The following is a 19,897-nucleotide window of genomic DNA, read 5'->3' as shown; positions in this document are numbered from 1 at the left end:
GACTTCTAAGTTTACACACCCTCTGCTCCTAAGTCCGTTAAGCAAACACGCTTCTTTAATTACAATTATATAAAGGGAGAGACTGGCAAGACAATAAAAAAAAATTATCAAGAATGGGAAAGCCTACAGAGTTCAGAAAACAGGATTCTGGAAAATTAGTGCTTGTATTTTATTTTATATTGTTGGCTTTCACTTTTTATCCCTTTGAAATACATTTAGTTTTAAATTTATAAAGATCATAAGCTAATAAATTGATATGTGCTTTAAACAGACATAATAAAAATTCAGACATTACACCACAGGACCCATCGTTTAAATATCCCAAAAACAGAACAGTTAAAGTGATGCTGGCTAATGTGAGGATAAAATGCCTAGATAAAAGATGTCGTGGCTTTAAGGAAAAGTGTGGATTAGAGGAGAATTGAGAGTGAAGCAGGTGATGCTTTAGTCTGAATCTGAACTGTCTTGCTTGTCGGTATGGTACTGGCTGACTGCTTCTTCCAAAGGAGCCATTGTGCCATCCGGCCGCACTCCCATTGGTTTTATAAGCTCATCTCTGTAAGAGATTTAAAAAAAGAATATATATTAGCATATGCACACATATCAATTCACATGTGTATAATACAGTCACATACAGTATATGCTTTAGTACATAATGAGCCTTTAAAAGGAAGTTATTTCTGCTAAAGCCCTCCGTTTTGAAGAAAGAACAAAAAACCTTCCAAAATAGGTGGGAGGGGAAGAGCAGGACAGATAAAGACTTCATTCATGTAGGCCAAACCTACTTCGCCAATTAAAGACACCATGAAAAGTCAGTGCCTAATAGCCTCAAGACAAGGAGCAGGTTCACTGTTTTAGATACACAAACTAGCTTTTCTTCCAAGAGTTCTCTGACAGCCATTTCTTCCTAAAATTTCACCGGCCATTCTGGCCAATATATGCCCAGGCAATTAAAACAATGATTTGATCCATATTCATCTTATTGAAGGAAATAAATCAGTTATGAGAACAGACTCTGCCTACACCACTACTAGGGGTGCGTAAGTACTTGTTGATTCATTTAAAAAAAAGCTGACTGATTCTAATACTATTGCTTTTGTTTGTGGCAGTTTAATTACAGGATTGACAGCCATTTTAATCTCTTCAAAGCTCCAAAGGCCTCTCAGCAGCTAATCCAATTATATCTACTCCACAAGCTACAGCCTCATCTAAGAGATGATTAATTATTGATTAAGCCAATCAAAAAGTATTAGCAAAGATTTATTTAATCCTTACTTTTTATCACCTCATTTATATGTGGATTATGGCAAAAGCTGTAAGGGCAAAGATAACATTTTGATTTTCTGCTGGAAAAAAAAATAATGGAGAATACCTCTAAATATTCAGGAGTCACCTTAAATAAAGGAGCGGAGGCTTGATGTCAATTTATCCCTTGCTTGAAAGGCAGCCCAGTAAAAGTGCTGGTTTAACACACATATACCACCCTCCCGAGCCACAGACAATAAAACTCCGTCACTCAATGGGGAAGTGAAGGCATGTCACCAGCTCTCTGCCCGGTTTGTGCTACTACCTTGGCTGGAAAAATGGACAAAACTTGCTTGTACACAGCTGGCAATGTAACCTTTACACAACCATAGGAACAGCAAGAAAGGCAACATATGGATTACCTGGCACGTGTATGCTAGGTATTGTAGAGTCAAGCAGCAGTTAAATTAAGTCTCCAAGAGTCTCTTTTGCTCAGGAAGAGCAGAGACTGGCAAGAGAAATGCAGCTATTTGTGCAGATGTAGCAATCAGATACTACGGTGATAAGCTCACAAATCCCACTGCCTGCAGCATTTCAAAACATGAGAAACTGGACCCGGACAAGCTGCTGTGGTTCGGCTAAACAGGCGTGGGTGGGAAGCTGGGGGCCAGGCAAGGAGGTTTGCAATGACTATACTCAAAGAGCCCAGGCCAGACTCCGCCTCTGTGTGTGTGTGTAAGAGTAGGATCGATCTTTAAATAGACTGGAGATAGCCTGGCATGCTTGAGGACTGACAGCAAGTCCTCCTCCTTCAGGCAACGTGGTCTATAGTAAGCAGATTCGGCCCAAATGAGAGCACTCGTAAGTTTTCAAGTATCTGCTGGAGATGTGTTCAAGAAGAGATCAAAAGAATACTCAAGATTAGAATTGCCAGGGCTCAAAAAATGAAGACTGCAGATCTAGTGTCCAAACAGGACCAGAACCCTCCCTGCCTGCTGTTGGGGTCCCCCAAAGGCAAAGCAAAAGCGCTTCCGAGTTGCATCTAATAGCAAAGACTTTTCACAGGAAAAAACCCTACACATCTAAGGCCTTTTTGGCTTTTAAACTTTACACACCATTTAAACTTTTAAACTTTACAAAACAAGCGTCCTTTGAAATCTGTAATCAGTCTTGCAACAATTCTTCAGTGCCACTTACTCAAGTGTGATCTAATACACTTATTTTCAGAGAATAACCTGAAGAGTAAGTCCTTGCTCATATTTTAAGTCCATGCTTTTAAGTCCTAAAAGTAAAAGCATAGCCACAAAGAAAGATATCACCTTTGCTTGCCCTCTAAGATGAGAGAATCCTAGATTTTTGTTTTAAAAACCATGATACATACCCTTAGGTTGCAACATTTAGCATTGCAGCCAGAAGTCATAAAATCACATAATTTACCAGTCATTTATAATCTATTATTGGTAATAAACAAATAACAATGGCTAGTAAAGGATAAAGAAACAGTTCAAGAAAAAGGAGAGAGAAACACAGGAAAACAAGGTTTCAAGGTCCCCTTATGAGACCCTTATGAGAGGGGACCTCCCTCTCCTCACATAAGGATATTTATCAGATCTATTTAAAGATATTGTCAACAAATCCTATCTCATAAGTTGTCAATTTTAAAGAAATAACTGTCTCTACAACTTTCCATTCATGCTTCCCGTTTACACTGTTACACACACTCCAGAACTTGATAGAAACTTTTTCTCTCCTGATGAGTCACCTGCGAAGACACTGGACACCAAATGCAATGGCCAAGACGCATCCGCATGCACAAGCCTTGGTCTGTGGTCTTTGTGGGGGTCTTTTGGGGGTAAATGCACCGAGTTTTGCATGACAATGTAATGTAGAAGTCTGAGGCACTGACATGCATTTCCATCTTCCGTGACGCCCCAAAGCCTGTTTCTCAGCTCACTGTACTCATTTCTAAGTGCCTCATTATGATCTGTGCTGTAGCGCATTTGAAGTTCATTCCCAGTGCACTTCCTCCTCTCCAGGCTTTAACCATGAGCTAAGGCTGATCTCGCATTTCATAGAATGTTTATCAATTACCTTTCTGTTCTGCAGGAGCCTCCTGCTTTGCAAGTCCTTGAATAGGATGATGGTTGTTACAAGTTTGCTGTCCTTTCTCTGTATTAGGAGGCTGAACTCCATACATCCTTCCTCAGACAAATGCTACCCAGTAAAACTCAACTGTGTGAAGACAGAAATATTCTAGGTCACCAAAAGAAGAGGTAGCAGGAGAAGCAGGGATCAGCCTGTTTTTTTTCCTAACCATAATCTAGTCCTAAAATGGTGTCAAACATGGCATCCTTTCACCGCTGAAGACTTGACTGCAAGCTCTGAACACAACACAAGCTTACTTCTGTTTTCCAAAGGGGAAAAATACACAGGGAGACGAACAGATGAAAAGATCTGGGCTGCCTACAAAGCTAGCTTCGGAAGTTTGGAACAACTACCTGCTAAATAACAAAATTTTGGGTAGGATTGCAAGAAGCATCACTCAGCTGACTCCAGTACTACACAACAGCCCACAGCGCTGATCCTTATCCAGTATGAACAGTCTCAGCTCTGCCAGCCTCAGCAGTTTGCCAGTTTGGCACTGGCTGCTTAGAGACCTCAACTGAGCTGTGACAATTTCAGCTAGCCGAGGACGTGCTTACTGTTTAAGGTGAAATACAAGGTGGCAAGGGAAGCACCAGAAACTGGCACTCATAGCCTCAGAAGAGAGTTTGTTACCCAGAAACTGGGTATTTACGGTCCATCTATAGCGCAGAAGAGAGATCGCTTCAGCCCAGTAGGTGGCAGTAGGAATACTTCTGTATCCATGAAGATATATATACAAGTACACAATGTGCGTATTTATACATATTTGAACATCCTATGTGACCTCCCATATACTCAAATACACCTTCTTGCAACATTCATTTTTCTAATGCAAACAAAGCATTCTATTCAAGTGTACTTAGAAACACACCATAATTAAACAGTTGGTAAAATGCATTCTCTTCTTCCACTTCCAGATCTCCCAAGAGTCCCTTCAAATATATCTATACAAGTTCTAGCTTCCTGCTTGCCATTTAGCTTGATAACGACTCGAAAATCATTCCCTTGTTTTGAAGGGTAACTCTTTCTTGTCTGCTCTATGTGCTACAGGGCGGTATTGACACATGGAATTAATGACGGGGTCTGCAAAGAAACAGCCATCATGTGAACACCAGTCTGCTCCTTTGATAAAATGGCATGTTAGGGACCTATTCACCTCCTTATAATTGAGTACTGCATAATAGTTCCGATCCTTTCATGTAACATTATTTTGTTCTATGATTAGAAAGAGGAGGGGAAAAAAAAAATATCTATGTAACATTGCCTTCTTCATTCATCCTCTGATTAATTTTGTGTTTTTAATGAGTATGGTTGCTTATTTAGACAGGTTCTCTTACATACTTGTTTTGTTGACTTCTGTTCAATGTGCAACAAAACCCAAGCTGTGATAATTGGAGACCATTTCATCAGCAAAAGGATTCTTGCTATTAATACAAGGTTGGCTTGGAAAAAGCATCCTGACATTTTAAATTAGTCAATTAATATACAGTTCTACCTACCATTTATAATAGAAAAAATGTTAGCATTTTTTCCAGACATTTTAATTAATACAGAGTATTTCCAATAATCTATCATATAAACAGACAGAATATCAAACAACACTGATTTAAGGTGGCTAACTCGATATTTTGCAAAAATGAAAGGTTGAGTTAAATCTTTTTGCAGATCCGGGGAGTTTTTCAAAGCTCAAAGATGTGCATCACATACAGAGGACACTGACTTACAGTCACCAAACAATCCTCAATGAATCAACAAGATAGTATCGACTCCTGCTGCAGACAAAGCCCACAGAGTTACTTTAGGGCCAAGTTCAGGCATCCAGCAAACTACCTAAGTAACTTCTGTATTTCCCAAGAGCTGCAGTAATCAAGATTTTTCCTTTTCATTTACACTTATAATTTATATATATTTGATGATTTTAAAAAGTAATTTAATCCAGCCAAATTTGAGCAAAATATTAATTTCTGTAAAAGCTTTTGTAGAACCCAAGACTATATTAAAATATTGGGACACGGGAAACGGGTTCACAAACAACATTCAGCTTTCCTCCACACATTCTGATAAAACAAAACTGAGTGATTAATTTTAATCTATCCTTGTTGATGGTCAATTACCCCATGAACAGGCCTAAACACGAACAACCTAACAGAATAGAAAAACTTTGGAAGTAAGACCTGAAATGACTTAAAGCATGGACCAGTTTTACATCACCTCAAAGCAGTGTGAATTCTTCAGTGCCAATGCTGAAAATAAAGAGAAACCTGGAGAGCAAAAATCCCCTGGCATTTTATGGAACAAGGGAGATAATGCCACTTTATTAATTATAGTTTCAGTAAACCTGTACGAAAGGTACAGTGTCAACAGTCAGAAGCCATTAATGAAGGCTGTAACTTTTCAGTGAAGTAGTACTGTTTTCTGAGTTCAACCCGTCATCAGGTAACTTTTCAAAAATGATACAGAGGCAGTCAAAGCCCAATCTCGAACACCCAAGTGACAGACTGGCCTGGTTATCCGCATCAGACAGGAAGGGAAACAAGTTTGTCAGTCCTTCAACTTCTTTTCTTCCATACCTTTCTCCAGTAAAAGCATGCTAGCTCTTTAAAGCTTAGCTTCCATTACTGGGACAATACAAGTGTAGTAAGCAAACCGGTTTCACTGTACATCACGCAAGTTCACTCTAAGGTCTTGTTCAAGTTACACAGCTAAAGTTACATACAGTCTTAAAAGATTAAAAGAAGGAGCTGTTGGTTGCCTGTCAAACTTCCTCCCCTCTTACAAGCAAAGCACTGCACCAAAGGGGAACTGCTCAGTTCATGGTATATGTCCCCTCCTACAGTGACAACAAAGACCAGCAGAAGTAGGAAACCTGCCACCAGCAGTCTGCCTCAAAGCAATATTCAAAACTCGGAATCAACTGAAGACTCCTATCAAAGCGAACTCCAGTTTAAATCTGCAGGTTGCAAACCAAGGGAAAAAAGTGCATTCCACTGGTAGCTTTAAGTCTCTGAAAGCTCCCAGCACTGAAGGGCTCAAGCTGGAAGCAGAAGCATTCAATTCCAAAACCATGGAGGGACTCCCACTACTTTCAGCACGTTACTAACTCTTTCTTCGTGTATACAAGACTGGCAGCTTCCCATTTTATTTAACATCTGCAAAACCCACAATTGCATTCAATGACATTCATTAAAAAAACATCCCACAGCCTCCCAAAACCAAGTCTTACTTTCTTTTTCCTTCCTGCCAGCATTGCCCGCCCCCTCCATTTTCGGTAAAACAAAAAAGGGTGGGAAGAACAGTCAAGTGATTTTATTCATGTTATCACAGCACCTAAAGGGGTCACATCAACAACACTGTCCCACAGTAATCACTATACTAAAAAACAAACAAACAAAAACCTTACAACAAAGAGAGTCCCAGCCCTGAAGAGTTTGCAGTCTAAGAAACTGCAGGTGGATGTAACTGACACAGAAAGCCCAAGGTGAAAGTAATGCCACTGGCCAAGAGGATAAGCAGCGACACAGGGCAGCAGCTGCTCGGTTATTGTCAGTTTGTAGCAGGCAACACAGCAGGTGCCTCCAATCCTCCACACTGAAAAGGCTCTTATGCTACAGTAACGCCATTTGGACTTTGTGTGTGTAACTGCTATAGCGATAGCAACTGACTTGTCTTCAGTCTTAGTTTATCTCCGGTCTCAATCTTCCTTTTAAAAACATTTTAGACCATTTAGGCATTTTATTGTGGTACCCCTAACACTCAGCATCTTAATTCTCTAGCTTACAAAGCAATCATTCCATTTTACGTAGTAGCTCAATTAAGATTACACGTGCATTGCATTTTCTTCTCTTTATGAAAAAGACTGTAACATAATACACTTGCTTTCCATGCAAATAATGTGAAAAAGTATCCAATTACTTCACTGACAGTCTCAGATCAGTTGTTCTGAGATCCTTCCCTGCTTTCTCTCCTGCTTACAATTCAGTCTCTGTCAGCTAATATAAAATCCAGATTCTCACGTATCTTTTGCTGTATTCCTCATCTTTAATAGAGATGTAAAAACACTTGGTTTGCTCAGTTTCTCTCAACAGATCTTGTTATTTGAATATCTACAGACTCTCACAAAACACAAACGCATTTCTAGCTGCTGAGTCTTCCCCGGCTTGAAGAATGATCCACTTAAACATTTACCCAAATTCCTACAGCTCTGTTCAATGGTAAATTAGTATTACATTAAGTGTTCCTCAAGAATGTAAAACTTTGTTTACGCAGAAAAACTACAAGCAATCACTCCAATACGGCTACAAGTATGGGGGAAGAAAAACCAGCCAATTCCGTGCATATTGAGTCAAAGAGGAAAAAAAAGTTATACCTAACAGCACAGGTCCGTTCCCTTTTTGTATGTAGAAAATTATAAAATAAAAATCAACTCACTGTATCAATAATGTACACCTTTATGTCACATTAAGTACCATTTACTTTTATGCCATCACCTCAATCATTTAAAACAAATTATAAAGGCTCATTTGTAATTCAGTCTGCACTTATTCTAATAAATCCACAATAATTCTTAATTGTAAATTCCATTTTAATCGCTCCATTATATAATTTATTGCTTCTGGTGACAACTATCTTCACACTGTGTTTATTCTTCATATAAGCAGCACACATAAGTAGTTATCATGAGATGCTGCTTATTGACTTGGGGAAAATGAGTACACTTTGCCTTGGGCTTGGATTGTGTCCTATACTTGAAAAGAAGAAATTATTTTCATTATTATCAGCCTATCCATTTAGGAGGCAGGTCCCCTCACCACCAGATCTTCCTGATTCTGTCCAATACTCTCCAAAATAGGTTTTCTCTGACGTCCTGTAACGTATCACTCTTTTCTTTGAAGTGCTAAACATTTTCCTCTGCAGTTAAAGTGGTCCTAATCCTGGAAAGAAGGTGATCACAGCACTATTTTGAAGCACCAGTCCTTCGTAAAGAGCTAGGATATGAGCTGCTTCCCTCAAAAGCAGCTATAATACAATACCTGGAAAGTTTATCAAACATGTTGACAAGCTTCATAGCTTCATATTCTTTTTGTTCTTCTGTCATTTCATCCATTGGATTGGGCATTGGTTCTTCTAAGTGACCAGTGATAAGGTTAATGCTGGAGGTGGAAAAACAATACAGTTTACATTTCTATAGAAATGCGTAAATTGTCTACCTTCTTGATAGGAGGAAGGAGGAACACACTAACAGAAACCACCAAGACTAAAACTGTCTCAACTGCACATGAAAGTTTTAACTTTAAATAGCCAACCTTCATATATATCTTTTTTGTAGCCTTTTCTCATGAATAGTGATATTATCTCCTTGATGATTCACTCTATTAATTTCTTGTTAGCTACTCAGAAATGCACAGTACACTAGCACTTGTTATGTTATAAACCATACACAAGCAGTTTGAAAGCAGGAGAAAAATGATGGTAATAATGACAACGTCATTAGTAATAATGACATAGGTGGGGAACAGAATGCCAGATACTTGTTTAAAACTAATTCTGTACAGGCTTAATTTTAAAAATATAGCCAGGTTCCAGTTACATTTTCTTGTTCGTGAAGAACCGCTGAATTAGTTCACTATTGCCCTCCCATGATGATTTTTGCTTAAACCAAATTAAGGTTACTTTACTTTGAGAATTTACAGTGCCAGTTTTATTTTCACTGTTAAAACAAGAGAACTGCAATTCAGAAATGGTAACAAAAACAGAGAAGTAGTTTTAAAGAAATGCTTTCAGGGCAAATTATCTTTTCAAGCAGTTTAATCACAAACATTTAACAGCAATACAGAAAATCAGATGTATAAATTAACTGACAGTTGTCTTGAATGTTTCATTTAAGTGTCAGCTTTTAATTAAATAGATGTTATAGTTTTACTCATATGCATGTAACTGGGTGTCAGGCTTTTGAAAGAAGAGCGGAGACAAAGAATCAAGAAAAAATAATCATGAAGTGCAGAAATAAAAAGAAACCTCCTGTTTCAGAGTTCCTTTCCTAGCATAGAAGCAATGTAATTCCTGTAACTTCTCATACGTTTAATCCCGTCTTTCATTTGTATTCCTTAATAAGAATCTTTCAATAAGGCACAACTCCCCGTCACAGACTCATGTCTAATTCAAGGAAAACAGAGTAAAGCGGAAAAACATCATGCTTCAGATGCCCACTATCAACAATTTCAGAACCTACTTAAAATGGAATCAAATCATATAGATGTAACATGACAAACTGAAACCTTTAACACCAAATCAATTACAATTAATAAAAATCAACAGACAGAGCTTCTCTATGATCATTGACCCCTTCAAACAAATGTGTTGGATTCCTGATGCATGACTTCTACGGAAGTTATTTACTCCTTCCATGTTTACCTACGTTACCTACTCGATTCTTTAGGAAAATTTTAGTACCAGGCAATCTGACTGACTGAAACTAGACCTGCTGGTTTGTTCCTTTTTTACAAAGTCTTGCATAAAACCTTAAGTCACATCTGATACCTTTATTTTCTCTGTTACAGAGATATGCCCCACAAACAATAGTTTGTAGTCTGGCAACTTCACGTGAGTTCCTGGAAAATCCGGGGCAAAAGCCATCCTTGCTAAGATTGTTGCTATATTTTTTTTTCTAAAATTTGCTCAAAAGTCTCTTTTCACACTTGAATTTTAAATAGTTATTCAGACTGAATTTAAATCATTTTCATAATGATTTTTTTTTTTTCCCCCTGGAGCCATCTGACTATATGATGGTCACTGTTAGAGGCTGTTTTCTCAATAATTAGACCATGAAATCAACAGGAGACAAGAGTTAATATAAGCACATGTAATTCCAAAACTGGCCTCTCTGGAAAATGTGAAACAAAAAAAATTATGTCAAAACATCTACATTGTAACAGGATATATAAACAAAACCATGATAAAACAATACTATACTTTGGCTTTGCAGATTTGTATTCTTCTGTATCTGTGTCTTCATCATCTGAGTACCAATGATCTCCTCTTCCTCCTGCTAACAAGCCCCTTGCTGCCAGCAATCCTGCCGCGTTACCGTAGCCTGTATATTTTAACAAGCTGTCAACTGCAAAGAGTGATACAGAAAATTACTCAGCTATAATCAGCCACAAAAAAAAACCCAGCATAGGGTTACAAGAATCGAGAGTTACAGCAAGAGGCAAATACACTAATTACAGCAGGACCTTACGTAGAAGGGAGAAGAAAAAGTAATTTTTACCTCTCTCTTTACAAAGAACAAAAAGAAATTCTCCTGCAATTTGCTTTACTCCAAGGTCAACATGTGTCATAAGGCGCACAAGCTTGTTTCTCACTGTTGTGCCAACTTCTGGACGATTTGATACATCTCTTAATGGAGGCAATACCTAGCAGCACAAATAAAGGAAAAACCATATAGAATGCATGGCAGTACCCATCCCATCCTTGCAGAAACAAACGCAGTCAACAGAACAAGAAAATACTATAACCTTTGCTCCTTCAAAAAAAAGAGTGCTTACATGCACTAGTAATGACTCTGGCTTCTTAAAATATTCAGGCCTTCTGGTCTACTCTTCTGCCCAGGATGGCACTCAGTCCCAAATGTGGACTTTTTAAAAAAAAGACAACTATTAGGAGTTCAAGAACACAAATGGGTGTCACAAAATAGTTGGCTAACAGGCAGCAGTAACCTCAGTTCTTTGTTTCTTCTGTTTTCCTCAAATATCTGGCAAAAGCATTAAAAATACCAGCTTAAGGAACTCACAGTATTAACATGAAGTGTAATTTACACAGAACAATGAACATACTTATAGTGAAAAAGCAGGACAGTAAGTAACATTGCAAGTTCTACTACCATGAACTTCAAAAATTAACTCTAAGTGTACAGACTAAATGTGTACTTTTCCCAGAAAACTCTCTTGTAAAAGCTAAAGCTAAGTTTCAAAGGTATTTTGGAGAAAACACCATTTAACATTTCCTCAAATACAGTATTTTCTCATTAAATGTCATTAATATTGTTAACTTCAACCCTGAAGAAAGGCAGAAGGTGCTTGAAATATGGCTGGTTTTGCAACATAACTTCTGCCTCCTTATGCATATGCATTCAGACTCAAGACCTACATTAATTTTTCACATGCACAGGATATGATGTGATCTGCAAACAAATCTGGGCCACAATATGAAATATTTAATGGTCTGAAGACTCCTGTAAGAATTATGGATCTTCACTGTTTTACTAGGAAATGAAACCAAAGATGTCACTAATTGTCATAAGAAATTGCAGGTCCTTTGTCTTCTCGGTCTTCTAATGTAAAAATGTCATGTTCTGTGCAAAATTACCGCACAATTACTACTGAAACTGGACTCACTGGGAACTGATACTTAAACAAATGAATGCTACAGTATTGACTGCTTTGGAAAAAACAGACCCCGTCTTTTTCAAACTAAGTATTCAAACAATTAGCAAAAACATTTTACTTTGTCCCTGCTTACTTTCCCCAATGGGGATAGTACCATGACTGCTATTTCACAGAGTGTTGTAAGAATGAATTAATGTTTTTAGAATACTCTAGTACTAATACAGTGATGAGTGCCATAGGACAGTCCATGAGGAAATTAATCATTCTGTCTTCAGATCAGAATTTGAATAGCGCGCAATAAATAAAGCCCAAGGCCAACACTTCACAATGAGGGCAATTCAAAATATCAAACATCCGGTCATGCAGTTAGCAGCATCCATCTCTTCTGTGCACTATATGAGGCAGTGGTCCTGTGGTAAGAGGCAGCATGCAATTATATCCTGACATCTAGACACTGAGATGTCGTAAAAACATGCAGACAACTTCATTTTCTAACTTCTGAACATTTGGCTCTGCAATTGGTTTGGTTTTTAGTTTTGGGTTTTGGTTGGTTTTTTTTTTTACTTAACAGATCAGAAGAGTATCCTAGGAGAGAACTGTCGTGAACAAAATCAATAAACACCAAGAACGAGTTTCTTAAATCCCTCAAAAACACTTTCCTGGTATAGATGAAAGAGGCAGAAAATATATGCAAAATGTGTTCCTTTCCATTATAAACTCCATTTATTAATTCAGGCGCAGTTTTGATCTGTGAGCAGCATCTAAGTTGCAACCTGAAAATCACTGCAGCTTAGGAAAAAGGAGATTTCTCAGCTGGTTTCAGCAGTCTTTCCCTTGCTCATCTTTTAACTTCTCTCCACTTGACTTCAGAAAAAGCAGCAAAACCAAGAGAAAACACCACACCCATCCACCAAGCCATAGAGATCCTTTAGATCTTTAACCATGGCACAGAAATCTTTTTTCCCATAAAAAGCCTACTCAGTCTGTACTGTATTAAACAGCTCTTTTAAGAGACCAAGTGATGAAGTGTGCCTCTGTTCAGGGACAGAGTTTTGCTCTGACAGAACAGCTGATACACTCTGGTACCCAAGTTTCAATTCCAGTGACTCCTGCCGGCTGAGGTCAAACTAAAGTTCAAGCAGAACCCACCACAACACCTGTAGCCTCACCGGCTACCATACAGCTTTGCAAAGTTTTATTAACTGCACTGATTTTTTTTTTTTGATGTAAGGGGACAAACCTCACTGAGTTGTTTGCCCCTGTGTCACAAGATCCATGGTGACCCATGTTAACACAGCTTTACAATACCCCTAATGTTATTACTTAACAGCTCTACAAAACGTATTGCGGAGCTTCGGCCATAGTATCTATTGATTTACATGACTGAAAAATTATTTCTATAGCTGACAGTTGTCAGACTGAAAAAAGTAGAAAAATAAGAAAATACTGCAGAGAACTTTGTGGGTAATTTAATATGAAACCATTCATACTTTTAAAGTATCAGTGTCTTGCACTGACTTACAAACCTCAAAAAGTTCATCATCAGCATTCAAATTTTGATGAGTATTTTACTTACCTGAGCTTTGATAAACTTCCTGATATTCCTATGAGTTCGGCAGCATTCAGTTAATAAACTGAGAACTGGAGTCAGACCTTCTCTATAGCTGCTTCCCTAAAATAAAACCAAATACAAACAAAACATTTTGAAGAGTAAATTTTCCTTTTCAAATCCTATGAGCCCTTCGCTAAAGTCCTATATGACAGCCAAAACATGAACTTTACATAGGTATAAATAAAGAGCCAAATGTTCATCCTCTCACACACAAGCAAGTATGCTTCGGACATTCACAGGAGTTTGTTCTCAACTTTGAGGTGTTGCACAATCTAGAAGCAAGGACATCCATATTTCTGCTAAATGCTGTCTGAAAGGATTGTAAGAAACTTTCCATATGTGCACTTTTTGCTTTAATGAAAGACGAAGACCCCTTTTGTCGAGAATCTTTACAGTCCATACCTTGTCTATTCTCTTCTCCATGAAATCCAGTAAAATTTGAATCGCTCCCATATTCATACCATTGTATTTTATATCTGTTTCCTCTTGGGATGATGGATTAATAAGAACATCCAAACAAGAAACGGGAACATTGCTTAAGAGGTTGATTGCATTGCTGAAACAGATTTTAAAAATTCATTATTCATTTGGAAGAAAGAATTAAAAACAGAGTACAACTCACCATAAACTGTTTGTACAACTGCAACCAAAAAGAGGCCCTGCAACTCAAACAATGCTTTGTTTTCTACTCTCTGGGTTTTAAAGAAGGTGGCATGCATTATCGCCCGAGTGCTGACTCTTGGAACAAACAAGGAAAAACAAAGACAAAAGATATACAGCAGCAGTGCATTATTATTTCCAGCCCCCACAGTATTCTATCCCATAGATGAGGCACAGCTTCCAGCAGTGTTACAGCAGCTTATCTTGTAGGACAGCAGGGGGAACTCTCACATTGATTTGCAGCAGCCAGGGTTTTTTCCTGCCTGAAACTTAAAACATTTTACAACACATCCATATTACCATCATTAACGTGATAAAGTACACCATAGAAAACATTTCCTCCTCCTATAACAGTGGGTCGTGGTGGCAATTTCTCAGGTCCTCTGAAATACTTCCACTTTCACTTAGCTTGTAGGGTATAGGAAATACAGAAGGTTTTTAACACATCAAAAAAAGATTCAGGTTTATTTACCAAGCGCTACCTTTCAGTAAGTGGCAGTCTTTGCATTCTACAAAGCACAAAGAGGAGTGCTTCCCAAATATCCATTAAGTGATTAGACCACAGGGTCCCTTCCCTCGTCTTTAACTGAGTAAGATGGAACTTACTTCGCAAGGGTCTCTTCTATGGTACACATCCCTTGATTTTGCGATCTATCCTGTTCTCATTATACAGACGACTTGCATTTGTACTGTTCCTGAATACAGGGCTAAATTACACACATGCTGCAGAAATTAGAGTTCTGTCATTATTTACTTGCTGATGCGCAACTACTACAGAACTATCCAGGCTTACATGTGCAGACCTCAAAGCTATCAACGAAACTATGAGCACTGATGTTTTAAGGATTGGTGAAGTATTCCAAGAATAGCGAAAACTTTTCAAACACCAACCTGGTCTAGTGGGAGGTGTCCCTGCCCATGGCAGGGGAGTGGAACTAGATGATCTTTAAGGTCCCTTCCAACCTAAACCATTCCATGATTCTATGAACTCCATTTAACACTTTGAATAATATTTACTCAGAAGCTGCCCTCGGTTTTTATGTTATTAATACAATTCTAACAAAGGTTTAGTACAACAAAAAGCAAATCACGGCAAGCAAATGTACGAGGTTTTCTAACAAATACACTAGTTTTGGTCTGATCAGACTTGGTGGCTGTTCCACATTGTGCCATCTCCCTTTTGCTCTGTTAGCAATTGAAATTCAGATAACTTCTACCTTTCAGAAAGCTTATTCTCTTTGTTTTGTTTCTAATTCCTGTTTAAGATATGTCTTTTATATCATGGAAGTTATTCCTCTCCGATAATTCAGGAATAGTCAGAAACAAACCAGACTGAAATTCAACAAATATTTGGTGGCTTCAGGCCTTTCATCAAAAGTTCTCTTTTTACCAGTTTCTTATTAAACAACCAAGTTCCCAAACACCTACAAAATTAATTTTCTGGATCACTGTGTCTGAGCTATTCTTTTCAATAAATGAAGCCCGGCTTTCTGATCTTTGTCACTCTACTGACAGTTTTATTTGTGGTAGAGGAGTGTATGAAATTCTCCAGCTACCAGGAAGTCAGTGACTATGCACAGATCTGCACAATAGTGTTTGCATTCCTACTCCAGGGGGTAGAAATACTGCGTATATTACTCTCCCCTTTTCGGCTTCCTAGAGATCATTAATCACTGGGACATGACATCCACCCACTCATGCTCCCAGCCCCCTCCTGATATGCAAATTCAGAAGCAAAGGCCTATTTAGAGCTGCTGAATGCCTTGATTAAAACCTTGTTAGTGGGCAAAAATGGCACTCACTCTAATATGTGGTGCTTTAAGCTGTTCATATTCAAACGTTAAGTAATGACACAACAGAACCACAATAATGACAACAATACCAGGTACTAAATTAGTTGAGATATTTTTATAGGTAACTTCTGCTTATTTATTAGAAATAGAGTCACACTGACAATCAGTACATCACAGCTCAGGGCACGTATCCAATACCTGATAATTGCATAAAATAAATCCTCAACTTAAACATTCAGAGCACAAGCATTCATTCATACAATGTGCTTTAACAGGCTGCCCAAACCCTTCATTTAAGCATCTTAACATGCTGCAGATTTACAAACTTACAGAAGCGTAAGTGATCAGCAGTTCTAAGAAATATACTTATGCCTCCCTGATGCTTGGTAAAGTTTATCCTGCATTCAGGACTGCTTACATTTTATTCCATTTTTAATGTTATTTTCATAATTGCCTTACTGATAGGCTCCAGGTGGAATGCAGAGTGAGAAGTTGCGCTCTGCTCTCTGACTCACACCTCATCTCTAGCAATAGAGATTGCACAGTCAGAGTCCAGCATACTGAACAGCCCAAAAGACAACACAGCCTAATTTTTTTAGCTATGCTATGTTAGCTATAGACTGCTAACACAACTTTACTCATTCATTATTGAAGCTCCTATCAGGAATGAAAGATTTGCTTGAGCAAATACACCAGGGGACTGAAGTGGGGCCCTTTGATCCAGGCCCCTGATCCTTCTGAGGATTTGCAGGGGCGTTAGTTCTGACTATACTTTTTCTATTCCAGAGTTGCTTTATGATGACTAGTCTTGGTTGAAAAGCGTATTAAATTATTCAGCTTTTATTGCATCCTGTAGCATTCAAAGACAAAACTCAGGCTCTGCAAACTGGCTGAAATACTTGAATCACAAAAGTCAAAACCTGTGCAGTGCTCTTCTAGCATGTTAAAAAACCCCTGAATACGACATGAATCAAGATCGAATACTACATGCAGCAATACTACACTTGCATTCTTTCTTCTATCAACTTGAGCTAAACAAACTTGCTACAGTTAGCTAACAGAGGGAGAAAGTTGCTTTCCCAGCATAACAGAAAGACTGAAGCAGTGCTATACTGAGTCTGATGGAGAAGGGGAAACAACTGCAGTGACACGAGGCAGTGCTAACCATCCTCATTTCTTTTCTGCTTCCCCCTCTCAGAATTAGGGAGAATCCTTGCCTTGACTTGGTGTGTCCATAAGGTCCACGTGGGCAGCATCTCTACACATAATGTTCATCTTAACTGAAAAAAGCACGGACAGAAATCACACCAATACTACACATTCTCCACTGCTGCCTACTTCTATATGTAAAGCCCTTTTTGGATGTCATCTGCAAGGGTTTGCAAAACCTAAAACCAGAAAGACCTGCAAAACATGCATCCTTTCGCAATAGCACAAGATAATTACATTTTACAGGGCAATATATTTTACAGGGTGATTAGACTAGTCAGATTCCCAGACAAGGGAACAGACCATGTTTTCACAGGAAGAGCATCAGCTGTATAATAATTCACCAGATATCAGGCAGTCTTGTTCAATGTGTACAAGCTTAAATGCTACAGGCTGATCTCTGTCTTCTTGTAGTTGTTGAATTTATCCAAATCTGTTCAATTTTCCCAGCAATAGGAAACTTATTCTCACCAGTCCCTTCCTCAAAGGAGGATGAGAGTGGAAAACACCCACCGTAAGCAGCAGCAAAGAGAAAATACCAACTGTCTTTTAGGACACACTCAGCATTAACTTCAGTCATGGCAACTACTGCAGTGGTATCCTAAATTATTCCAAACAAGTCTGCGCCAACTGAGAACGGCTCTGATGTAGGATTTTAGTGTTGACCTACTAAGACTGCTGATCTCTAAGAGATTTCCAAGATTTTCATTAAGTTAATTTAACACTTTCAAGTCTGCTGGGTGTTAAAAGCTATATCCTTCCTTGAGACTGCTGGTTCAGAAGATGATCTTCAAACGATCCTACCCTTAGATATACAGACATCTCAGATGAAGAAAATAGCAACACTAACTTTCATTGCTGAGAGAGAACGTGGGATAGCATTTGAGGCTACCGTACTGTTGGGCCCTGTGAACAGCTGACTTACTTGGATAAAAATAAGGATGTCATGGAAAAAAACTAGTAACACTGAACAGAGAACTACCACCTCAGTAAAAATACACTGAATTTTGATTGAATTATTGGCTGCAAATACATAATGAACAGCTGGGGGCAGGACTGAAGAAGAAAAAAAACCCAGCACACCTAAAAGTGCAAGATGATTGACTTGTCTTTGAAAAAAAAAAAGGGGGGGGGGCAAAATAGTCTTACCAGGGAATTGATATTTGTACTTTTAATAAAGTAGCCTAGAACCACTGGAGACAAAATATCAACTTGTTACTGCCATCCCAATCCATCAGAATCGCAAAAGTTACATACAAAAATCTCCAGATGCAGGTTTTGCATCAGCTTCTGTGCAAAACAATAAAAATTGCATTCCACTGTAATTTGCACTACCTCTAGAACTTCTATATATTTTCATCCTCAGTTACACAAGAAAACAGATTTCAAAAAGGTCAGCTTCACTGTTATTGATTAAAAATAACCACCTCACCAGTCACTTTTTCTCTGGAATAGTGGACATGTTTAAACAATATTTCAGGCAAACAGTTTTCATCAAAAAGCTTCATAATGTTTTAATCAAAACTACAGTTTTTATTGCTTCTCAGATTCCCACTTTAGGTTTTAGTTAAAGTAATTTTTTTCTATTTTTAAAAAGATAAATAATAGCCTTTTAAAATGGATTGGTTCTGAAATTCTACTGACCTGTGCAACTCTTCAGTTTTGTCTTCAGTAGGGCCCGTGGTTAATAAGCAGTGTCGAAGGATGGCAGCCATGTAACGAAATTGATGAGATTCATTCTATATAAATATAAATTATGAAGATATTTTTTCATTTTGAAGATTGCAAGTGGGGGTTTCAGGTCACTAGAATAATAAAAATTAAAGATGGAAAATACCTATTAGATCATAACACCCATCCCTAGCAATAAAAGGACTGTACTTTAGAGTTCACTAATTGCTTAATGCAACGTAGCTGCCATATGCTGGCCTTCTAAAAGGCATTGGGGACTTTTTTCCCCCGTCAAATGAGCCTCCACTACCAGAAAACCCCATTACAAGCATTTGCTCAATTCCATACCACTATTCCTAATATAACACTACTATCTTCCTTCCTGTATTTACAGCCGGCCGCCTCTTCATCCATTTATATTACATATGTTCTTCATTTCGTTTGCCGCCTCCTCGTTCAGACTTTTTGCTGCCAACAGTTTCATTCCCCCATCAAGTCTGTTTCCTTTCCTAATTCGTTTGCTTCTGTTCCCTTGATACCTTTTCACCATTTCCTTAATAACTTCTCTACTCTCAGCAACCTTATTTGCCCTACTTTTGCTCTCTCCAAGCAACTCCCCCTTCTGATCTCCCACCAGACAGCAGCCACACAAAAGTACACCAGTAATTGCAATCATTTAACTGTGTGTGTCATTGTCCTGGTCCTTTTTCATTAGCTCTTCTTGGCATCCATCATATGTTCTCGTGTGTTTGACCTAGCACAAAGCGCCCCAATGTATCTTTTGTAACATCAGCATCCAAATCTGCCAACCCTACCACCTGCAGCTCTTGTCTGGCTTTGCTACTTTGAAACCATCTCCAGTCATTAAATACTGGTGTATCAAATGGTTCTCTTCCCCTTAGGACGGATCTCATTTAGTTTTCTACCCACATGCCTAACCTCTCTGGTCTCCTTTTATTTTCCATTCCGCCTAGTGTTTGTAATCTCTTCAAATTCTGCATCTTCAGCCCAGTTAATTAACATGCTGTTTACTCTTCTAACTGATCATTAATATTTCCACAGGGATACTTGCGAAGCAGAATGCCACCTAACATACCTGGGTAACAGTTTACAACTACTAAAGAGCTCTTTAATTTAAGGGTTGCTTGCTTTTAGGAACTTTTATGAAGAGTTATTAT

At 38.3% G+C, this 19,897-nt stretch overlaps 1 protein-coding gene across 1 annotated transcript in view; it reads right to left on the bottom strand.

Moving 5' to 3' along the window:
- Window positions 1–243: 243 nt before the first annotated feature.
- RIC8B (RIC8 guanine nucleotide exchange factor B) overlaps window positions 244–19,897 on the bottom strand; it is a 43,204-nt gene continuing 23,550 nt past the window's right edge. Inside the window, exons 3-9 of the mRNA XM_009881987.1 lie at window positions 18,693–18,787; window positions 13,789–13,942; window positions 13,351–13,446; window positions 10,658–10,802; window positions 10,360–10,504; window positions 8,421–8,540; window positions 244–556 (exon numbers count right to left, since the gene is read on the bottom strand). Coding sequence (XP_009880289.1) covers window positions 445–556; window positions 8,421–8,540; window positions 10,360–10,504; window positions 10,658–10,802; window positions 13,351–13,446; window positions 13,789–13,942; window positions 18,693–18,787 — 867 coding nt within the window. The 3' untranslated portion in view covers window positions 244–444. The remainder of the gene's footprint in view (window positions 557–8,420; window positions 8,541–10,359; window positions 10,505–10,657; window positions 10,803–13,350; window positions 13,447–13,788; window positions 13,943–18,692; window positions 18,788–19,897) is intronic.

Source organism: Charadrius vociferus, unplaced genomic scaffold, assembly GCF_000708025.1.
Source record: "Charadrius vociferus isolate BGI_N301 unplaced genomic scaffold, ASM70802v2 scaffold883, whole genome shotgun sequence".
Classification (NCBI taxonomy): domain Eukaryota; kingdom Metazoa; phylum Chordata; class Aves; order Charadriiformes; family Charadriidae; genus Charadrius; species Charadrius vociferus.
Note: the sequence above shows the minus strand (reverse complement) of the source record. Positions and strands in the feature narration are given on the sequence as shown.